General features: G+C 39.2%; 1 protein-coding gene across 12 annotated transcripts in view; it reads left to right on the plus strand.

Annotated features, from left to right (window-relative positions):
- Positions 1-25028, plus strand: part of Erc2 (ELKS/RAB6-interacting/CAST family member 2) — a 909407-nt gene that overhangs the window by 551252 nt on the left and 333127 nt on the right. For all 12 annotated transcript variants that reach the window (XR_016533027.1, XR_016533028.1, XM_090320748.1 and 9 more), the window contains one exon: positions 5506-5666. Coding sequence is in view for 10 of the 12 variants with exons in the window: in XM_090320748.1 (XP_090176874.1) it covers positions 5506-5666 (161 nt within the window). In the remaining 2 variants the exon portion in view is untranslated. The remainder of the gene's footprint in view (positions 1-5505; positions 5667-25028) is intronic.

Genomic DNA, 25028 nt, shown 5'->3' on the forward strand with positions numbered 1-25028 from the left:
GTAGTAGCAACTAGGCATATGCCTTGTGCAGAACAGGCCGACAGTGAAAACTGAAGGTCTTCCAGCTGAGTGGCAGCAGTGTGGGCAGAAACCACTGCAGAGGTTTGCACACAGTGTCAGTACTGCGTGGCAACTTCCGGCTTCTCATTCAAGAGCAGGGGATTAGCATGTTTAGGAGGTATACTAGCTGAGCTATATTCTCTGTAAAACCTGAGTCTTTAATCAAATAGTGTCAGGCTTGCATCCTACAATGTTTTCAGTCAGTTCAGAAGGATGTGGTCACAGTTTAAAATTTGAAGCAGTATTAAAACATTGACTTAAAACTGACTTAAGACCACAGATTACCTGTAGATGGAACCCAAACGACCCGTGGCTGACTACCTTTAGAGCTCCAGCATTTGATCACTTTGCAAGGTGCAAGAGAAGAAGTGTAGACAGATCCTTGAAGGATGGGCAGCTTCAGGAAGCAGAGAAGAACATGAGGGAAATCCAGAAGTGTGTGTGTACATGTGCACGCATGTGTGTGTGTGTGTGTGTGTGTGTGAGAGAGAGAGAGAGAGAGAGAGAGAGAGAGAGAGAGAGAGAGAGAGAGAGAGAGAGAGAGAGATGATACCAAGCATGCAAGCAGTACATCCTGGAACTAAGTAATAGGCAAACTTCAACTGGGTCAAATACCAAGTACTGTGTAAATAAGAGATGTCACTGCTATGACACCACGTACCAGACATTTTTCTTAGAATATCACACACAATAATTCATTTAATAATCACAAAAACTCTTTGAGCTCCACTTCACAAATGAGGGACTTGAAGCAGGCAGAAAATTCATAACTCACCAACTCAGCTGGTACATGGCCTGCTGGCTCCTGAATTATACTTGTAATCCCTATACTGTTCCACCCCTCATGTGAAGAACGTGCTAAGGGTTTTCATATTTGCCAGTTCCTGTTCTGAACATTTACAGTCACTGCTTCCTATAATACTTTCCATAACTCTTACAAGAAATAACATTGTTACAGATAAGGGAACTCAGACTCTTTCTTAAATTACATCACTTGTAAGTGGTGAAGCAGGAATTATTAGAACAATCTTTAACCATGCCTTTAACCATTATTACTGTTTTAAGACTTTATGTTTATTTTTTAACTTCAAGTTACATCTTCATTGTAACACCATGTATCAATACATGGAATTAAAGTAAATCTTATTTGGAATGGTAAATTCAGAACTCTAATGATTCATTCTTCATTTTGCTAAACGAACAGCTTCCAAATAGCTTTGAGGAATCCCTCAAAATAATCTAAGGAACACAGTTTGTAAAGCACTGCTGTGCAGAGTCAGAATCATCCAGATGTTCGGATAGGCCAGTAATATTTTTGGCAAATATTGATGGTTTTACCATATTTACCAGGAATGGAAAGGAGGAATGCTTGTATCTGTGATTCCTATGGAATCTGAGTTCCAGACCTGTGGAGCTCAGTTCAAAGATATATTTGAAGCTCAGCATGGTGATACATGCTTATAATGTCAACTACTTAACATGTAGAGATCAGGAGAATCAAGAGAAGCCGGTTAAGGTACAGTTAAGGAGACCCCTATCTCAGAAGCAAAATACAAAAATGCATGCATGAGTCTTACATTTGATCCCCATTACCAAAAAAATAATAAGAAAGAAACGATAAATTGGAAGACACAGAGTCAGAAAGTTTGGGGAAAGGGGCAAAAGACAGCTTAATTCTTTAAAAAATGTTCTTATAAGTAGTAATGTATGTTGCCACTTCACAAAGCAGTTTATGAATACATTATATATTTATCAATGTCAAAAGTGTCAAGCTCCACCCATCCCTCCCCTCTCTACCCCTATCTCACTCTTAATTTTGTTGGATATATACTGGATTCTTAACTGCCCTTTTTTTCCCCTTCTTTTCCTCTTCACTCATCTACCCCCTTCACCTTGACCCCACCCTACCCCTTTAGAGTACCTGCTTCCTGGTGTTTTTATTTTGATGAATTTTTATTTTGGTTTTCTATAAAAGTACACTATTTGAAATTCCCTTGGATCTACTGTATTTCAGCAAATTCATTTGTATATACTTTCATGCTGTCCAGCATATTTACTTAGGAATTTTTAGGTTATATCTAGCTTCCACATATGAGGGAAAACGTGCATCTGTTGTCTTTGTGGACCTTACTTTCTTCACTTAACATATTTTTTCCAAGTCTTTCCATTTCTTTACAAATGGTACAATATCATTTCTAATAAATAAAATTCTATTGAGTATATATACCACATTTGCTTTTTTCCTCTGATTTTTATTGTAATTAATAGAAGTTAGTTATATTTGCCAGATAGAAGGTGCATTACTTCACAAACATTGATACCCCTTCTCATGTTTTTGTCTCCTTTTCACTCCCCCCACCCCCTCCTCTCATCTTGTTTTCCCCCATCCTTTCCTATTTCAAATAAACAAATGAACATATATACAATATACCAGATAACAAGGTAAAATACCGTAACAATATGAGATTAGCCAAGGGACAACAAAAGAGTTGAGAAATAACAGAGTATGTTAAGAACAGCAATCACACATTATATAGCTCTTGTTTCCATAACCTGGAGGTCCTTTTATTTAGCTTCATCCTATATTGCTTTATGTATCTAGGTTTTGAGCTGTTGTAATCCTCTGCTAGGAGAGTTCAAGTTTTGTACTAATTATTACAAATGAGGGAAATCATTGAACCTATGTTCCTTTGTGTCTGGCTTACTTCACTTAATATGATTTTTTCCAAGTCTTTCCATTTCCTTACAAATGGGCCAATGCCATTCTTTCTGATATCAGCACAGAATTCCATTGTGTATAAATACCACATCTTGCTGATCCAATCATCTACTGAGGGGCATCTGGGTTTGGTCCATATCTTTACTATTATACCACATTTTCTTGATCCACTGAAGAGCATCTGTGTTTATTCCATGCCTTGGTTATGGTAAATAGTGCTGCAAATAACAAGGTTGTACTGGTAGTTTTGCTGTATCCTGGCTTATAATTATTGGAGTAAACATAGTTTTGTGTTTATTTTTTTTATCGGCCTGGATGCCATCCCTGAGCTCTTCGTGTCAAGGTTACCACCTTATCCTTTGAGCCACAGTGATACTTCCAATGTTTAATTTTTTGAGATACCTCCATACCGCTTTCCAGAGTGGTGGAATAAGCTTACATTCTCACCAACACTATATAAGTGTTTCCTATTGGCCACATTGCCAGCATCTATTATTATTATTAATTTTCTTGATAATGGCCATTCTGTTTTGATAGTAAAGGAAATCATTTTTTAGAAGTACAGAGCACTAAATTTAGGCAGAAACTATATACATTCCCTAGGAAACTGACAATGAATATGTGTAAAAGGTTTATAAGGAAATCTGAGCCTAGTATCCCTATGTGGTCCACAGTGTGCAGTAATTCTGTCCAGGGACAGCAAAAGTAGAATAAGTAGGGAGTCTACGTATGGCATTGTTTCCAAGGTGTCAAGAATAATAGCAATCTCTCCTAACACTAGGAGGTTACTAGTTAGTGTTGGGTAGTGTGTGGAGGAATGGCATCTCTATCAGTTAAAAGACCCAGTTAAATTGTATGGGTTTTGAGTTTACCTACATAATATTGCTGAGCAACAATCAATACCTGAAAATGTAATTGTTTACAGCTGGATTCATAGAAGAGTAATTCATGTCTGCTGCAGGCAATCTAGTGGCAGGCGATGTAAGAACCTGTAAGAGTAGTTCAGTAATCCAGGGTTTATTGTTTCTAACAATTCAGCTTCAGTTAATGAGGAAGGAATTAGCAAATGAGAATTCCTGAAACACTCTCTTTCCTTGGAATCAGCAGATTCCAATTTGTGACAAGAAGTGGGTCACTGTGTGGACTGGCCAGGAGGCATGGGTAGATTCTCTTAATGGGCCCTTAGAATGACCATAACTATGATTTTTTTTGACACTGCTGTTGAGTCAATTAAAAAACAGTAGAAAACTAAGCTAAACTAAACTAAAACCTGTACCCTGGCTTCATCATGTGCTGCTTTTTAGAAAAGCTTTTATTCGTATTTGTGACATTCTATGAGCTTATATGAGAAATTAAAAAGGTTTTGCTTCTTTTAATCATATGTCTTTATAACATTAAAATAATGCTATTCTAAAATTAAACAAGTGAGTTTCTGACTTGTGCAAATTATTCTTTATATCCTTTGCTTTTTAAACTGCTCTTAGTTTTGGCTTTGATTCAATTTACATGGCCATTAAGGTTTTTTTTTGTAAATCAGGACAAAAAGTAGAGTTTTTCTAAATCTTTAAGGCAAGTAATTTACCTTGGATGTGAACGTTAATAATGATTCTGAATCAATTCCATGTAAACTGCAAAAATTATGTAGAAGATATTTATGAATTGGAACTTAAAATACCATTGGCACATTATGAAGGTGTTCTGTTGACTTAGGTGATGAATGAATCCATACTGCCATGCTCAGCTGGAAAGGCTGGCTTAGAAACCCACATATCAGCTCTGGAATCTGGATTCCTGGGACCATCGTTCTAAACCAGTAGGGTGGATGCAACCTGCATGTGTGTGAAGAGAAGGCACTTCACCAGCTTGTTCCATAGAAGTTGCTGAAACATGACTATAAACATGAACCCTCTTTCTTGTGTGCAGGATTTAAAAGTCCCCAAAGGTTTGGGGAGAGTAAGACCTTACTTTAGGACTCCATGGCCGATTTTTTTTTTTTTTTTTTTTTTTTGCGGAGGGACCTAACTGAAAACTTTGGATATCTGATCATCTGACTTGTTTTTTCTACAGTGTATTAGCACCCTATAAAAGTTACATGTCATTTATTTCAAGTTTAGAACCCTCTCAAACTTCAGGGGCAAACCAAACTTGAACCTTTTGTGGCTGGAATTTTGTTTACCTTTGGCCAGATCATGCTTCCTGACCATAAGTCAGAGAGGAGAAGTGAGAAGGGTCTCTGAAACCTCATGGACATCCAATATCTGTAGCCAAGTAAGATTTGGATAGGTTAAAGCTTGAATGAACCTGAAACACATCAGTTAACTTCCCGTCATAATGCAGTGAATCTGAAACACAGAAGTACATTGTGCCTGGCAAAAAGCATTTTGAGTGTCCCTCTTCTCCAACTGTGAGGAACTGTTGGAGATGTTCAAACATAGTTTGAAATTGGGTCAAACTGCTCATCCCAACCCTAACCTTCTCATAAATGCATTAAATAATCTCCATAAAGAGATGATTGATTTAAATGAAGGTAGACCTTGGAGACATGTGTATATTTCTTGAGTCTGAAGCATTTACTATTAATCAGTGACAATGGAAGAATGGGTTCCATGACACAGCGTCTGGGTTCAGAACATCTATGGTTACTGGGTGTGTGTTGTCAGAACACAGGGAATGTCATGTGCTTAATTGAAGGAGAAATTGCCCACATGACTCCATGTGCCTTTCAGATAGAGGAGCTAATGAATGCATTGGAGAAGACCAGACAAGAGTTGGATGCCACCAAAGCCCGCCTCGCCTCGACCCAGCAATCCCTAGCAGAAAAGGAAGCACACTTGGCCAACCTCAGGATTGAGAGGCGGAAACAGCTGGAGGAGATCCTGGAGATGAAGTGAGTTCCATTTTCACCTTGCTGGTCTTTCCATCTCTCTTTGAGGACAGGAAAGAGGAAGGGTAGAAAAGGTGGAGAAAGAACTCAGAGATTGAATTATTTAGCTAATACTGCACTAGTCATTTCTGGGATCATTGCTTTTTTTGTTGTTACCACTTTGCTGTCTCAATTTGCACATTTTCTCAGATATATTTGTGAAAAGGGAATATTCAGATCTTCATCATTAGATTTTCTGTCTTTGTGTATAGTGTTGGTATTTCTAGATCAGTTGCCAAAGTCTGAGTCAGCTTCAAGAGATGTAGGCCTCAGGAGGAACAATGGTAATTTGGATGCTTCCAGGAGTTATGGGGAAACTTTTCTGAGGAGGTATTTCCTAATTGTGACTATAACTTAGATAATTATATTGTTTTCATTTGTGCACAGTGCTTAGTTTGTACTCTTCTTCATAATCACAAAGTTGGCATCTTGTTTGGAAAAACAGAAGTCAGATTTAATGGACTGTAAAAGTGCCTTTCTCTCCTTCTCCTTCCTCCTCTCTGCTCTTTCCTTTCTTCCCTATCCTTTCTGTCTTAGCCTCTCCTTGCTTCTTCATCTCCCTCCAACCCAACACCACCATCACCACCTCCATTGCTATTACCAGCATGGTGGGGAGAAAGTAAAGGAAAAGATTGGATTGAAACTAATTGCTTAAGACTCTCTCTCTCTCTCTCTCTCTCTCTCTCTCTCTCTCTCTCTCTCTCTCTCTCTCTCTCTCTCTCTCTTTCTCTGTGTGTGTGTGTGTGTGTGTGTGTGTGTGTGTGTGTGTGTAAAGTAAAGCATGTCTCAGTGCTGGGAAGTGGTTCTCTCTGTGGTCTTGGGATACAGCTACCTTCCACTGTCTCTTACTTCACCATAGGTGAACATGGAAAAGAAAATTACCGGGCAATTTTAATAATAAATTGCAATAGCTTGGTTCTAAAGAACTAGTCAAGAAGAGCCATCACTGTACATTGCGAAATGAAATAATCAAGAAAATAGAATTCAAATCCTACTTCCTTCCACAACAAGGGGGAAATGTACATAATTGTGGAATCTAAAGCCTGTAACAGGCTTTAAAATTGGTGGCTAGGTATGGGATAGTGACCTGGTGGTGACCCATAAGTCTTACACATGGTTAACATTAACCCAGAAAGCTTAGATCATGAAAAATATGGAATGAAATATTTTGAAGGATTTAATAATGAGGGCAAAACTTTTATGCCTCATCAACTACCTCAGTTTCTCCAAAACCAGAGGATAAATGTGTTTTCACATACAAACTAGCATTGTGTCTAATACAATATGATATCATAAAACTATACATGATTACATGTCGCTTAGAGATGAGAGAATTGAGCCACAGAGAGATTCAAATCATTTGCTTAATGCCATCTGGCCTGGAGTAAACCCAATGTCTTCTACCTTAGGCGTCCTTTCAACTACCCCACTTTCTTTTGGCACTTTTGGAACTTTTCCATAGGCCTGGAACTTGTGTCTGTCTGGGTCTCTGCAGAAATATTGCTACCATTAGTAGTGTAGAGCATGTGGTAAGTGCTCAGTAATGGTTGATCCAGCAGATACGTGGAATATTGTGATAGGAATCTTGTGCAGCTAAGTATTTCAAGCAAACGTGACATTGCCACCTTGACCAATCATGTACTGAGAGCAGCCACTAACCCTCCTAATGTCTGAACAATTAGGATGCTGTTAGGCTTTGGTGTTCATTTGTTCAACTTCTGCCTGTGTGGGCACAGCCCAGTTGTTTTCCTTGTTCTCCAGCCATTCCCAGGTTAATTTTACACTTCCTGAAATGATCTGCCATTGCAAAGCAACTTCTGTTATTTCAGATTTAAAAAGAAGGATGTATTTCCAAGGTTAGAAGGAAACAAGTCTGCTGGTGTGGGAGTCATCAGACCTACGTTGGAATCCTTTTGTTCTTAAGCTTCATGACTAATAGGTCAATAACGTGAAATGCCTTTCACCTTGCTGACCCTCCTGTAATGACTTGCATGGAGGTAGATGTGAGGAGAGGTACTCAGCAGAGGGATTGGCACATGGAAAATGATATATATGTGTAAATGGCTCTATCGGCCAATGCAAATATGTCATTTGTTTAATATACTTGGTGAGGAGTATCATTTATCTAAAATCTGGATTTATTTTTCTAAAACATCTGAACCGTTTCCATGTGTATGGTTTCCCACTTAATTTCATGATTTCAGATAGCACCTAACTAAGACTTCTTTTGGTAAATTGCTACATTATTGCTGAAGTGCTTAATCTTCTGCCACTGCAAAATAAATACAAAATTCCTGTTAATTTGGTTGGTAAAAGTAACAAAGCCCTGCTTCATTAAGTCCAATCTGGAACACATTCATTATTTAACAAGCCCAGAAAACCCCACTTAAAGACTCCCTATTGAGGAGTAAGGGAGGACAATGGGACAGAGAAAATATATATTCATCATTGGTTTTATTGATTATATTTTTTAAAACTTTTTTTCCAGTCCTGGGGAACTGAACTCAGAGCCCGGGCACTGTCTTTGGGCTTTCTTCAAGGCTAGAGCCCTACCACTGAGCAATAACACCATTTCTGGCTTTTCCATGTATGTGGTACCAAGAAATCAAACCTGGATCTTTGTACATGCTAAGCAAGCACTCTACCACTAGGCCAAACTCCTGACCCTGTTCACAGTTTTTAAAGCTGAATTGACCTATTAGTTACTGACATTGGCCGAGTCTGTGTAACTTCATGGGAGCATCCAAATGTGGTGTTATTAGTGATGTTTTTTACTACTGTTCTTCAGGTCTTGTGGGTTGTACATTCAACCAGTATCTATCATGCTATTCTCTTTAGCCAAGTCTACCCAGCCTCCAGATTTAATTGGTAAGGAGAAGCTAAGCTCTATAAGAGCCCAAATCAAGAAGAAGTTGATAAGATCTGATCATAATTCCAGTTTTGTTTCATTGCGTGGAGATTATTTTGGGGTATCTATACTTTTCTGGTCAGCAAAATGGAATACTTGCTCTGCATACTCAACAGAATTGGTAGGGCCCAATTTTTTTTTTAAATACAGGACTAAAATGAATAAAAGTGAGCATATGTAAAAGTAATTTGAAAGATAAAAGGGGCTTTTTATAATGAGAGGTAGTGTCTGTTAAACCCATTGCAAAATCAAATGACATAGTTTTAGAATTGGAAGGCAGTTTCTTGGTCTATACTGTGCTTGTGTAAGCCAGATTCTCATTCACATAACTACTAATAAGGAATCTGCCAATCTCTGATGAACAACATTCCTGTTGTTGATCCTGGCTTTGTGGGGCCATGTTCATTTCCCATAGCTTATACAGCTAGTTCATTGGAACTTATATTGTATAATCTTTCCTCTTTTGTTTAGTTGCAAAGAACTTCTCCAAACTTCATTTATATGACAGATGCCTTTAATATATTTGTCAGATAACTGTTTGCTTTAGCAAAAAAGAAAATAATTAGAGGCATTGCATATTTTTTTAAAGTCACTCCTAAGTTGGACACTGGTGGCTCATACCTGTAATTCTACCTACTGAAGAAGCTGAGATAGAAAGATTGCCATTCAAAGCTAGATTGGGCAGAAAACTCTGTGAAACTACTGACTATTTGCCAGTAAAAGCTGGGTTGGAAGATGTGACTCAAGTGGTAGAGCATGCAAGCCAAACCAGCAAGAGACCCTGAGATCAAATCCAAATACCATCATTCTCCCACATCTCTCACCATACTACTCATCCCTTCAGTTGACCTAGCTTCATTTTCACATACCTACATTGACTATTCTGATTGCATTTGCCTATCCTGAAAGGGGTGACATTGATTAAGATGCTGACATGTTGAACTAAAATCTCTTTATACAACTACTTAAGGATAAAAATAAAGAAATTTATGGTAGCAACAACAATAAAAATTACCCACAACCTGTATTTTGGTTGTACATTTATAGAGCATCTATAAATGATTTTAAGGAAAATTAGATCATTTATATTTTTGTGTCTTTTTTGCTTGCTGAATGTGAATATATTCAGAAACATAAGAATGTGGTATTTTAAATTGCTCAATATTCTGTCATACAGATTTATTCCATTGTTGGGCATCCATGTTGGTTCCATTGTTTTGCAGAATGTACAGAATGCTTCAAAATGTCCTCCTGTGTAGTTTTGCTATGCTTTATTGATTTCATTTTATGTAGAAGTAAATTGACATACAATTGCAAGAAACAGTATGGAAAGTTTTCTCATAATCTCTACCAATTTTGGAATTGTAGCATCTTATATAACCACAGGAAATTTGCTCCACAGCAGTCTGCCTACCTTACCTAGATTTCTCCATTTTTCCTATACTATTATATGTGTATGTTGCCATATGAATAAATTTGTAAATCTTCTAGTACAGTAGAGATACAGACCAATTCTACTATCACAAAGATCTCCGGTCTTAGCTTTTGCAGGCTACACCTATCCCCACCTATTTTAATTTTACCCTGACTTTTGTTTTTTGTTACACCATTTTGAGTTGTGTACCACACTGATATAAATTTTCCTTTGTCATTCTTTTTGGGGGGTGGGGACTGTCCTTTTATTTTAACTTTAGAATAGATTTAGAAGGAGAGAATATCAATTTCTCAGTCTATGATTTTTATCTTATTTACTGTGGAATTTCCTTTTAAGATTGGATATTCAGATTCTGTCACATTTGTGAAATGAAAGAATGAATTAACAAAGCTCATCGCTCATACTGAGCATCTACAACAGGATAGCACTGCTGGTGAACTAACAGAACCTTGACCTTGTCAAACTTGCATTTTTAGTAAAACAAGTGAAGGGAATGAACAAATAAATAAAAGATAAGTAGATAGATAAATATTTTTTGTAATTAAAGAGTTTGGAATTTACTTAGAAAGCAATTTTCAAAAGTAAGGACCCTTGGTTATTTAAGATAAAGAGGAACACGGACAATGTTGAATGCCTTCCTATCCCCGGGAACTTTGACAAGAAGTGAGGTCAAGCTTGGAAAAAGGGCCTCTGAATTTATTTCATGTTTTAGGTCTTTCTCATGACAAATCCTTTCTCAGTTGGATTTTTGTTGGTTAATATTGTAAGTCCCAGTCATTAATTAATTAATATTGTAAGTTCTAGATATCATACTTACAGTGGAAAGAGCTAACAGTTCTCAACTATATACTTTCACAAAAGACATAATACTTAGTTTTTGTCTTTATATAGACTATCCTTTTACTTTAGAACTCTCCAAAACCTCTTGCTAAAATATTCCAGAAGGGTTCGTCTTTGTTACATTTGCCTCTCTTTAAAAGAAATTTTATTAAGAGACCATTAAGATCATCATTCTATATGTTTGGCTTCTATATACTAGCTTAATAAGCTTATATTCCAGTCATCAAAGTTGAATTATTTAATTTGTGGCAAGTGAATTTGACATCTGTGGATAATAGGCCATGAGATTCAGTACTTAAAATCTATCTTTGTACATTTTCTCTGATGATTTAAACTTCCATAGTTTGTTAACAGACAGGAAGCCTAACTGAAACTTGTCATTGAGTATGAAATGTTGAGTTGAATAAGGGTTTAGTAGCTAGTTTATAGTAACATCCTTTGAATTGTATTTCTCAGAGTTTTTGCAATGGCTTCCTATACTTCAGAATTTTAAATGGGCCCCTACATTTTTAACTCATCTGGTGATGTTCATACCATCTTAATTCACTGGGCTTTGTTAGATTGTAGACATCTGCAGATAGCCTTGCAAACTACTGTATACACTAGGTTATTTTAAAACACTTACAGCAAGGCAAGGCAAGCAGCATTATCCTGCAGAAGCCTTTGATCTGGGATCCTTTCTTAGAGAGTCACTCATTAGGTAAGTACTCTTCAAAGGAGAGGCAGCGTGCAGAAAATGATAAAAATCTATTTATTCTTTACTTCATGCCAACCTAGAAAAGAAATCACATTTCCTTAGGGAAGAGTCCTAAGTGCCAGGCAATTTACACAGGATAAATAGAGTCTGGGAGAGGAGTTTCGAGAGCAACAGTTACTTAAAATTGATAAACTCGGGTACAAGGCTGTTATATTATGTTACAGAATTTTATAAGGGATTGAATGAAACTATGCGTCTGTGAAAAAGTAATTTTTAAGCCACAAATAGCTGTAATTATGTATTATGTTACTATTAATGGGCACATTCCTTACAAGTAGCATATACTAATCTTCAAATTACAACTTAACTTTATGGATTCATTAATTTTCTTTCGTGCTACAACATAATTCTCTAACTAGTGATTATTTAGTGGAAAAATGTGGATGAGTCTTCTCTTCAAAATGTTAATTACTATGGTCAGGTATCCTGGAATATCCTAGTCTGCCTGTTTCTGTCTACTATGTGCACATTTCTGAAAGGTATTGAGTTAGCTGGAGCACAGATGAATGCAGTCCAGTTGCCTAAATTCTTGCAGATGGAAGCACAGAGGGAGACAATGACTATCATAAAGAATGGCTCATTCAAAACTGATTTCAGTTTGGGTTGCTGCAGTGATTTAAGTGCACAGTTGCTTGCCACTCATGATTTGTTTTTCTCTCTTAATCCTGAAATTGGCAGCTCTGAGTCCAAAGCAGAAGACAAAACACTTGGTGTACACAATTTATAGTGAAATGTAACTGTAAAACAACAACAACAAAAAAAAACTTTAGAAATGTGGGATGTTCTAGTTAACTCACATTGCCTGAACAGAAAACTCCAAATAGAAGCTCATACAAGAACTTCTTCTGTCTTGATATTTTGCCCTTTTAGCATTTTGCTTCTTCTTTATGACACAAGCCATTGGCCTAAATTCCAACTATCAAGTCCATGATCCCATTGACAGAGGAAGAAACCAAATGGAAACCCCTCCTTCACCTACTCTATAAGTTATATATAGTACCATCAATATCTGAGCCACTTAACAATTCAATCAATTCTTGTTGAGCATCTACCAGTATATGGATTGTTCTTTGGTCTGGACTCACTCTTTTCTACTTGTTTTTCTAAGTGAACAAGAACTCTGAACACAAATTTTACTGCTCATGGAGCTTGTACTGTTTGAAGTTTCAATTTATAACTCACATGGTCACACCTAGCTTCAAGACAAGCAGGAACAAATAGCCCATAGCTGAATAGATCACACCCAACTAACATTCTGAGAATCCAGTTCTCAGGAAAGAAAGGGGAAAAATGTTACTGGAGCAGTCAGTTATCTCGGACAAAATGAAAAAAGGGAGGGAGAATCAACTGGTAGGTTACTATTGCAATGAGCATTAGAAGCCACTTTCTAACTATGCCTTTAGAGAGAATACTCCTTTCTTGCTTTGTTTAGGTTTGCTTTTCTTTTCTTTCTTTTTCCTTTTTGCAAGTCCTAGAGCTTGAACTCAGGGCCTGGGCTGTCCCCTTGAGCTTTCTGAAGGCCAGCACTGTACCACTTGAAGCACAGCATCCTTTCCAGCTTTTTCTCTGCATGTGGAACCCAGGAATCAAACCCAGGGCTTCATGCATGCTAGGCAAGCACTCTAGTACTAAGCCACACTCCTGGCCCTGTTTTTCTTTTTATTTTATTGGCTTACATCAGTTATACAGAAGGGCATACCATTGTTACATTTCTACATATTAAAGAGAATATTCCAAGCAGACATTTTCTTACATGTTGTGTACATTTGAGTATATTGGAGTTCATTTCTGGATTCCATAGTTGATAAATCATGGGACTCATGTTACAAGCAAATAGGTTGAAGAATACCTGAAAAGCTTGTCCTGGTTAAGATAGATGACAGGTAAACAAGGTTACATCTGAAGGTTACATCAGCTATTATGGGGTGGCATGTAAAAACAAATGATTTTAATACACAGTGCATCCAAAAATGGTGATGAAGCAGTCATGTAGACTTAAGGAAGAGACTCATCTCTCCATAGAAAACGGCTTTGTAGCAATGAGAATCATCTTACCTATTCTGAATTCCCCTTCTAAGTTGGGGAAGCAATAGAGGTAATTGCTAAAACTTTTCCATTGTGGAGCACTGTGCCTAGTTCCAGTAAGTAAATGACCTGAAATATACTTGAAACAGGAACAGCTAGGATCTTCTCTCCCTTGAGGAACTCTATTTAAATGCAGAAATGTATGCCAAAGTAAACATGTAGTGCTTGGTTGAAGATACCACTTCAATTGTAGCACCACAAGACAATCCCTGTGTAATTTATGATAGCCTTCTGATCATAATGCTCTCTGGATAGGAGCTGTATGAGCCAAGCAGCAATGTGTTTCATGACTCACTGGAGGAAAAGAGTTAGAATGGAGTAAATGATGTGTCAGAATCAAGAGCCTGCCCCGCCCTACTAGGAGTCAAGTACTATCTCTGATTAACATGCCTTTAGAGAAGCAAACTACACCAGGTACAGGTACTGTTCAGTATAAGCAGATTCATGTTGCCAGGGAACGTAGTGCCACCACCTCCTGCGATGAGGTAAGGTGGGAAGTGCGGTTTGTGGCAGCCCCTTGTTCTGCCAGTGAAAACACAGAGGTTTTGGTATCTAGAACTCCAATACATGTCTTTTCAACCTCAGTAACTGAATGCCCAGTCACTTGGAGAGTGGAAGTCACTGCGAGAACTTGGAGTCCAAAACTAGTAACATCAGTTCTGAGTAAATAGAACCACTGGGCAGATAGTTGTTTCCTCCAGCTTGCCTTGGAGAACAGGTTAGGTATGGCAGGATGGAGGAAAATAGGAAGAGAACTAGTTGGAGACCTTTGAAGTCAGCTTCCTTATCTTGAAACAAAGTTGAAGGACACACTATCTTTTGGCTCAACACATGCTCTGCATGTATAGTTTTAATAGGGAAAAATGTCAGTCAAAAGAACCCTTAGCTTGGTGGGTTTTAATGGAAATACAAACATTTTCTGAGCTAGAGAAGTATAGGCTTTCAGCTTAAATAATCATAATCATCAGTTAAATAATCTAAATGCTTGTGAGTTGTAGAGCTTAAGTAATTCCAAGCATCATACTTCATGTTATCTTTATCCTTGCAGCAGCCCCATGGGGGCTAAGAAAGGTCACCTAGTAAGAAAAGGGAAGAGAAATCTGCAGGCCTTGCTACCTCCTGGAACATGGCAAGGCAAAGGGGGCATTGTGGTCCTTTCTCCCAATCCAAGAGCAACATTGTGTTGGAGGAAATCTGAGAAGTACTTGATGGAACATTACAGGAGGTATTGCCAGCTCTGACTCCAGCAGGCAAGGACTAGAGGCCACATCACACAAAAGGACAGAGAGGAAGAAGGTCCCATATCAAGTCTTGAAACAAGAATGTCCTTGTGCAGTGAACAGGGCTCTCAGGACTTGAGTTCATGGCTTGAATATGCCAGTTTGTAGCATGGGAAGTGCAGACAAATCCGTCCCCACCTCTCCATTTATGAATAGGACTCTGAGCTCAGATGACTGTTTTAATATTCTTTGATTCTCTGAAGCCAGAGCTCACAACCTGATGTGAATCCCCGCCTTCTTCCTTCTCCCGGGGAACGTGTGGAAATGTCTGGCTGTTAGAGGAGAACTGGGATCCAGTGAGTAGAGGCCACAGATGCTATAAAATGCATATGAGATGCTATATCCTACCATATACCTAGGAAACTCTGCCAGCCAGCTTTACTCAATCCACATTCCAGTTATACTGAGGCTAAGAAAGCCTTACATAGGCTTTCTCTTTTAGGATTAGTGTTTCTTAAACTAGGAAAGAGAGATAAGGGTCTTATCTCTGATTTAACTTGACTTATTTTCAAAAAGAACTCACAGGATATGTTTTTCTCCACGACCAGGCTCTGTGGGTGTGGTGGCTTGCGGATGTGGTGTATAGAGAGGATTTTAAACTCTAGATCCTGGCTTTTTCTTCCCCTATCCCCACCCCTGGAATTCCCTCAGGAGACTGCGCTTCCTATGTGACAGAAACTCTATCTGGGTTTATATCATCAGTCCCTGACTTTTAGGAGACCACACAATCCTAGCTGATCCCTGGTGGCCCGAGCCTGTAATCTTAGCTACTCAGGACCTTAAAACCAAGGATCTCGGTTTGAAACCAGGCTGGGCAGGAAAGTCTGTGAGACTCCTACCTCCAGCTCCCAAGTGAAAAGTCAGAGATGATAGCATTGCTCAAAGTATTAGAACACTAGCTTTGAGCACAAAAAGCTAGGGATAACTCCCGTGTGCTGAATTGAAGGCCCCTCCCCAAAGGAAGGAAGGAAGTGAGAGAGGGGGAGAGGGAGGGAGGGAATGAGACAGAGAGAGAGAGACAGAGAGCATGTACAATCCTATCCAGGTCCAGTATTTCATTATTCTTCAACCTGTACATATCTACAGGCCTTAACATCCAAAACTCCTGATGAAGTTTATGAACTTGGACAGTTCTCAAGGACTATAACTCCTATAAATATATGCAGGATGCAGCAGCACCTCTTACTTCATTTCTTGCTTCCATTTGCTCTTTTCTTTATGGCATCCCCCTAGGACACCAGGTCTTTGGTGAGGGAAGCATTTTTGGCTCAGTGCTTCACCATCAGCAAGGCTCCTTTGCTGTCTGTGTCCTGGTCAGGTCTGAGTCCAACAAAAAGCACTTCAGGAGATGCAATGATGGGAGGAGAGAAAGCCTAAGTGAACGTTCTCCTGATCCTTCTGTTGTTGCTTTGTGACCATATCTGTGGCAGAAAGGACTTCCCTCCCGGCATTGCTGGCTCACAGCTCCAGTTACACCAGGAATAGCTTATTCCTCCCCTCGTCCCTGCTCAGTGAAGGCTGTCCACTGGTACTAGTTTCTGCATCTCCCCTTTGTTCCAACAACCCCATCCACACTTCCTTCTGGAACCATCTGTGGGGAATTCCATTTTCTTCATGACCCAGACTGGCACAGTGGCAAAGCCATGGTGTCTGGTTCAGATAGGGAAGATTTCTTTGGAATTTTTAAGAAAGTGTTTTAGAAAATGCTTATATTTCCCATACTAGATAATTTTGGGGAAAAGAAATAGATGATTTGATGCTCAAGTTAGAACACTAAAACCAAATCACCATTCTGTGGTTCTCTAACACCAAATGGTTTTCAAATAATTCTTCTTCCTGAGTGAGTACTGCACCCCCACATGTGACTGGAAGCCACCCAGAGCTGGCTTCCATCCTGAGCTTGTGAAAACATCACTGGATCTCCCATAGCAAAGGAAAGCAAGGGGAAATTGGTTTGCTGAAATGCAGAGATTCTTAAGGAAGGAAGCTTTGCCTTGCTCAGGACATTGTTGGTTTCCATGGAATCCCCATTTTATTTTTGTGGTCATTGCTGTAACACAGCATCAGGTACCAAGGCACAGGCCACACACGCCTATGGATCCCATTTGTTGTTTGGTTATCCACCTATTCATAAAGAATGCCACATTGGACAGTCAGTTCTTCCTGGAGGAAATAGACACATGCCTATTGGGACCAATATAACAATGGAATATCCAATGAAAGAATTTGAAAGCTTAATGAAGAATTACAGTTTGGATAAGCCTGCCAAAAAGGAAAGATATGTGGAGCTCTAAGGCACCCAGAGAATGTGGCTGTGTACCCTGATGTAGGATGTAGGAGTGCATCAAATGAAGCTGCAGAGTTTAGGGAGAGAGTTGGAAACATTTCAAGTGGAAGGGACTTGTTTGTGCAAAGGCCCAGTAGCAGAAGATACTCACCTGAATTCAATTAGCTCATAAAAGACCAGTAAGGTAAAGAACAGGGGTCCATGGGAATCCAGGATTGGTTGAGCCTAAATATATTGGCAGAGGCCAGCTACTCATGGTCTCACTGCCACAGTCAGATTCCTAAGAACAGGAACTTAAGTGATTGAACATGACAGGATTGGATTATGATTTGAGAATAATGAAAAGTAATTAGAGTATACTTACCACGTGCCAGGTATTTTAAAAGAGCTTTGTCTCCCAGAATAGGTTCTATTACTCTCTGTTTTGCATATGAAAAGAGGATGCACAGAGTTTCAGCAGCTTGTAGTCATATGGCGTATGAATGTCTTGTGGCAAAGGCTGGACTTGTCCTACTTGAACTTCTCAGGTCTGTCATGCAGCTTGACCGTATGCCTTGCTGTTCCTGGCTTCTGTGTCCAGAGTGAATTTGGGCCAGTCATGCTAGTTAAGAAGCTGCTTCACGCTTCTTGGTAGAGAAAACAGGCCTAGAATGATAGCAGTGGATGTGGAGAGAAGTAGAAGGCTAAGACATATTTAGGAAGCAACGTTCTTAAAGGTTAAGATTGTCTATAGGACAATCCTTCCACCTCTGCCTTCTGGAGCCCTGAGCACGTGCATCCCCCCATAGTGGGGAAGAAGGGAGCTTTCAGGGTGTTGGTATAATCCAGGGCCCTACTGACATAGGCTGGATAATTCCATTGGGGTGGAGGCTGTCCTGTGTTTAATAGTATCCCTAGCTTCTCCTCATTAGAATCAATGTCCCTCGCACAGTTCTGACAACACAAAAGGTTTCCAAACATTGCCAGAAGTTCCCCCAGAAGGCAGAACCACTTATTTGGGCCTCACCAGTGTACAATCGCAGGTTCACCGTGCTGATTGCCAGTGTGTGACTCTAGCAGAATTGTCACATGGTTCATGTCTAATATCTTCAGAGTTAGATATTCCTATGAGAATCATCTCTTCCCTAACTGGTGGCCCTACAGGTTGGGGGTACATAACTTGTCTGTGTGTGTGCCAATGCTAGGACTTGAACTCAGGACCTCTTACTCTTGCTCATAGGTGGTGTTTTCCCATTGATACCTTCAGTTCAGCATTTTGCTGGTTAGTTAGAGATCGAATCTCACAGATTTTCCATCTCAGGTTGGCTTCTAACCCAGATCCTTCAAGTCTCAGTCTACTGAGTAGCTAGGATTACAAGTGTGAGCCACTAGCATTTGGTTATATTTTAATGTGAATTATATGAAAAAGTATAATGAACTCTTATGTGCCCTTCATCCAACTTCAGTAATTACTCATCTCATTGCCATTCCCACCCCTGTCTCTGGATTATTTTGAAGAAAATCCCAGACATTATATCATTCATCTATAAATACTTGAGTATAAACACTATTTTTTTCAGATAAACACTTGGACACTAAATTACAAACACTTCAAGGTGAAAGGGAATTCTTTCTTTTCTAACAGAAAACAAAATTTATTTCTTTTTTATTGTCTTTCAAGAACTCCTTGCTTGCTTGTTTCAGTTACTAAAATATAGGAAAGATTCTAGCCCATAATTGCATTTCCTTTGATTTTTTTTATTGAGTGGTTGTACAAAGAGGTTACAATTGCATATGTCAGGACGTGTGATCACATTTCAATCATTCTTAGGGGAGGGGAATTCTCATGAAAGCCTTTCCTTATAATGTTGGGATCCCCTGAGACCCAAATACAACTTTTTCTAATGTTGTTACAAAAACACAAAATGGATTATTTGATAGTATTGTGTGGTGAAACCAGAAAGATTTGTACCAATAGTCTCAATCCTTAATTAGATTTTTGCTGTTTTTTGGCTTATGTTCAAGTCTTAGTGTTCCCAGTGTTAATATAATCTCAATTCTTCATTACCCATTAGTCATTATTGGTATTTCTAATCCTTGGAGGCAAGGCCAGTCCTTGAGCCTATCTCTTTTCAACTTATTGGCTTAAATGGTAACAAATAACTTTCAAAGTGTGTGAATTTCAATTAGCCAAATCCTCTCCAACTATAGTTTCTTGGATCTTGGTTGAGACCTCTTCCATACAGAGGATGACACTTAACTAAACTCATTTTATAGTAAGATGAAGTTTTTGAATCTTTAAGAAGTATGAGCACATTCACTTGGGGTTTTCATTAATGATCACATCAACAATCCCCCATTTTGTTGGAAACAAATTCATTTCTAAGGGTTGCTTTTCAGCATTGATTACTTTAACTACCAGGTATTATAGATGCTGATCCAGTCATGGCTCAGACATAGTCTCTACTTTCCAGAATTCTAGTATGAGTATTGGAATATCAATTGTACACCCAAACGATTTAAGGAAGGCCCTGGAATGGCTTACTAGCTAAATATCCCTTCATTAGGTTACTGTGAGATATCTTGGCCTTGAAATTTGCTTGCCATGTAGGAGGATGGCTCAGTAGGTGTAGTAAAAGTTGGGGAGCGAAATTGTCCAGGGAGAGGTTGGGAAACATGAATCCATAAGCCCTCTACCAAGCGCAATTCATGCCTATCACGTCTCAGTTGCCAGTTGGTATTTCATATCATCTAGCTTTACTCTTCAACAGCATCTGGCACAGTGGTTTATTAGCCTCCATCCAGCCTCTGGGGTGATAATGTATTTATTAGCACAAGGGCAAAAGTTCTTGGGACTTAGCAAAGTGGAGGAAAGCTGATCTGAGTTTGAATCTTGGCTCTATTTTTACTCTTCTGGCTGAGATCTTGCCAAAAGTGTCTAACTGGCATTATGTCCCTGGTGGAGTTCTGGAGATTCAATGTCTTAGTATATATAAAACAACCCAAATTTGCTACTTTGTATCATGGTTTCTTTCAGTTGTAATAAGTGAACTATATCTAGGATATTCTTAGAGGAGGATCACAATGGCTCAGTAGCTAAGTGCATGTGACCATATAAAATGATGCTGATCAAAATGAACTCCAAGAATTGGAAACAAGGGGTTATTTTTTTAGTGTAATGGCTGCTGTTATTTTTATTTTCTTTCATTCTTTTTTCCTCTGATTTATGCTCTGTTGTCTTTGGTTTTTATTTCTGTGCCCTTTGTCTTGTATATGAGCTTATCTGATTTGGGGAAGGAAAGGGGAGTCACAGACATGGAGGAACAAAGGGTGAGCCAATGCAACAGTGGTATCCACTGGAAACTAGGTTGGGAATGAACTTTACAACTTTGGGGAGGGGAGTTAGGATGAAGTGGGAGAAAATGGAGGAAAGGCTAACATTGTTTCAAAAGAAATGTAGTCACTACCTTACTTATGTAACTCTAACCCCTCAGTTCATCACCTAAATGATAAAAAAGAAATTGAGAAAAAACACTGTACCTTTTTAAAAGTTTACCTTTTGCTGTTCTCTAATTTTCTTTTATCGTTTACCCCTTTCATCTGTGGTTCTGTTCCATTTTTCCACCGAAGGATTAATAGTCTTTGATTATCTAAGGTAGGTCTCCCGTCTTCTCTTCTTCTCAGTTCCTTCCATGGCTTCTGAGTTTATACACCTCCATGCTAAAAGTGCTCATTTCCTCTTTCTTAAGAAACCAATCTCTTTGGGTGGCCCACGTATCCTTTCTCAGTACATTCCATAAGTAGCTATTGAGCATCTTTTAAGGGTTGGGCATTGTGTTTGGCCCTGATGACATGGTCTCTGCCTGGTGGAACCCACACTATAATGAGCAAGTTTGTTTTAGAAGCTGGTAATTTCCATGCTGAATGGTAAGTGGTCTGATTCAGAAAGTTCTAGAAGGAAGTTCTAGAAGAAAGTTTTAGAAGGAAGTATAGACATTGTGGGAAGCTTCCAGGAAGGAGGAACATATCAAGTAAAATTTGGGGACAGGAAGAAGTAAGTAAAGGTGGATTGTAGAAGTAATATTTCTATGAATCCCACATCAAATATGATATTCAGCTGACTAATAAAAGGAATTCAAGGATTAAACTGATGTGATCTTGCTAAAAAGCCCAAAACAGCTCTGCAAATTTTTGTTGAGAGTGGTAATTTATATAGTGGGAGAAAGTCACACCCATACATTTTCAATAAAAGATAGTCTACCACAGTTTATTTGTATTTTTGTCAGTCCTGTGGCTTGAACTCAGGCCCTGGGCACTGTCTCACTCAAGGCTAGCACTCTATCACCTGAGCTGTAGTACTACTTCCAGCTTTTTCTAAACAGAAAAAGAAAGAATTGAACTCAGGGCTTCATGCACTCAGGGCTAGGCAAGCACTCTACCACTAACCTACATTCCTAGCCCTAGTATTTTTTTACTCCTAGCCAAATCTGTGCTTTATCAAGTAGACAGCTTGCTGGGCACTGATAGCTTACACCTATTAATTCTAGCACCTTAAAAGTCTGAGATCTGAGGATTGAGATTCAATGGTAGTTAGTGTAAGCACCCATGAACAACTTCTCTCCAGTTAACCAGCAAAATATCCAGAAGTGGAGGTATGGGTCAAGTGGTAGAGCACCAGCCTTGAGTAAAAAGCCAAGTCAGAAAATGAGACCCTGAGTTCAACCCCAGCATTGACAATAAACAAACAAACAAATAAATAAATAAAATGGCTTCCTTCAATACAGGGCTAGAGTCTCCTTTGTCTCCCCTCCATCCCCACATTGTATTTGACATATCTGTGCTCTATATGGCTAACCCAGGTCACTTTCCCCAGGCTGTCTTCGCAGTTTCTCTCTCCAAAGTGGAGCACAACAGTGGGCCTGTTGTCATTTGTCAGCTGTCACTGCCTAGGAAAGCAGTGATATTGCCTTTTCTTCATGATAGCATTAGAAATAATTTATGTGTTAATGGTAAGAACAGGTTAAAAAAAAGGACCATAGGCTCAATGGTTTCCCTCATTTGTCATAATCAGTAGAAACCTTGGGCTCTCCTAGCAGAGATTTGCAATAGAGCAAAACCTAGATACATAAGGCCATACAGTATGAAGCTAAATGAAAGGACCTCTAGAATATAGAAACAAAAGCCATATAATGACTTATTGTTGTCCTTAATGTACTATGGTATCTCACATCTCTTTTGCTGTCCCTTGGTTATCTCATATTGTTACAGTATCTCACTTTGTTATCTGATATATTGGATATATTTGTATTTGGTTATTTGAAATTGGATAGGGAAGGGGGGAAAACAAGATGTGGGGTGGGGCAGGGGGAAGGGAAATGGGGACTGAGACATGAAAAAAGGTATCTATATATGTGAAGTAATGCACCTTCTATCTGGCAAGTATAATGTAACCCTTCTATTAATTACAATAAAAATACATGAAAAAAAGTAAAATACGTAATCAACGAGGCTTCCAGAACTGGTCTGAACTGATACTGAGCTTAAAAAGATATTGAAAACTCCAGCTTGCAGTTAAGCTTTTATTTTTTAATGCAATAAATGTCTATTCTTGAAAATCTGTGGCAAGTTTAAGCAACTTTCCATTGTAAAATCTAATATTTTATTATTGTAATATTTGAAATCATACAATGATTTTTTTTAAAGAATATAAAACCTAAGGAACAGAGTAGTTCACGCCTGCCAAAGCTGATCTCAGCGAAAATGGGCCTCTGTTCTCTTAGCCATCTCTGGAAACATGGGTTCTTTAAGTTCTAGTCACTGAAGAAATAATCATTCTGAGACATAGAGGAAGGGGTTGGTGTTTTTATTGAGCAGCTTCTGGGGGCAGACCAGAGTTGCGGTAGCCTCTGATGGCAAAAGACTGCCCACAATGACCTGGACAGGAGGACTGCCAGCTTGTGTTACCAGAGATTTCTGTTTTCTTTGTCTTTCTCTCTCTCCCCCTTTCTTTCTTGTTTAGACTATTGTCTAAAAAAGATGAGATGACTGTTGTCTCCTGGAACTCTCTTGGCACTGTTCACTTTGGCCTCGGCAGCACCCAGAGCAGAACTGATTAACCACAGGCTCCAAGGTTTTTAAATCTGATTCCTACGACAACCAGCACATATCCCTGGCCACTGTGACACAGACTGCATTGCAATCAGCATTCTGTAGTTTAAGCATAGCCTTCCTGTGAAGATTCAGTGTTTGACTCTGTGTGTGTGTGTGTGTGACACCCACCCCACTATCACACATATCCTTCATTCAGCAACCTTCTGATGATCCCTACAGATGCAGAGATTACTCTATTTTAGACTTAATGGACTAAGCCAGGCATGTTGATGCACTCCTGTAGTCCCCACAGTTGGGAAGTAGAGGCAGGTGATTGTGAATACAAGGCCAGACTGGGATTCTAAGCATGCTAAGCTCAGACCTGCTTGAGTTTTCTTGCAAAAGGATAGAAAGGAAGTCTCATCTCTCCAGTGTATGCTTTGGAAATCACATTATGAAGATCTAGCTCCTCTAACATGCAAGATACACTGATTTTTCCATGTACTTAAAGCATTTTCTTCACTTTTACTGTTTATTCTCTTGTTCATTCTGTCTTCAGGTGATCATGGAGAAAGCAGAGGCATTCAAGATACAGAATGCCTGTCCAAGCCAGCATGAGTCTGTCCCAGCCCCTGGAGGTTTCTAAGTGTGCTCTTGGAAATGAGGCCATGCCAGTATCAGTCTCCCAGTGCTGACTCAGAGAGACAGAGCACCATAAGTTCCCTTAGCTCCCCACATCCCCAGTAAGAAGGGGAATTTGGGGTGCCACATTAGGAGCCTGTAATAGGAAGATGAGAAGGGAAGGTTTCCAGGGTGCCTATTAATGCCCTCACTTCGAGACACTCTGCATACCTCTCTGGTGGTGAGGGTGTCTCTTCTTGTTGGAACATGACCAACAGCTAGTACGGCGCTTTCTAAGCACAATATTTTGGAACCCACGAGAAGCAGAATATCGCAGACAGTGATAAAACCACAATTACATAATTGTACTGTGTGGTCCCATAACACATAGGAGGAGCTGCTAAAGCAGAGGTATGATGAGTTTTGATAGTGGAGAGCCTGCATCTTAAGCCATCACCCAATCCTTTCTTGAATAGGTCAAGCTAAATCTGCAAGATATCCTAAATCCCTCTTTTCTCTAGAGTCACATCCTGTGAGCCAAAGAGAAAGCAAGGGAAGGATGTGGCTTAGTGCTACCCTTCTATGCACAATATTTCTGGATTCAAGCTGCAGTACAGACAGACAGACAGACAGACAGATAGAATTCAAAGTTGGCAGTCTAGGGAAAGTTTTCATCCTCCATCGTGGCTGGCTTTTGTTTTCATGTTGTAAAACTGCTGCCACCACTCAGCCATCACATCTGTGTTCCCATAGCAGAGTAAATGACTTTACTGGGGATTGAGGCTCCCATCTAAAGACTATTGCCTGTATCATTGATCTAGAGTGGTCATGTGGCTGGCTTCTCTTAAAAGCCAGAGATTGGAATGTGGATTTTGTCATACTAAGTACTCTGACAAACAAGAAATATATTCTACATAAACACCTCCTAGCTAGCTCCAGTTCTTGTATATAATAAAAACAATCTTACCTTTATAGTTTAAAGAACAGACCAGGAAATGCTACAGTTGCCTCCAAAAGTAGTAGCAGTTGCTTTGATTACACGCA

This window comes from Megascapheus bottae, chromosome 2 (genome assembly GCF_031878675.1).
Source record: "Megascapheus bottae isolate mThoBot1 chromosome 2, mThoBot2.hap1, whole genome shotgun sequence".
Classification (NCBI taxonomy): Eukaryota; Metazoa; Chordata; class Mammalia; order Rodentia; family Geomyidae; genus Megascapheus; species Megascapheus bottae.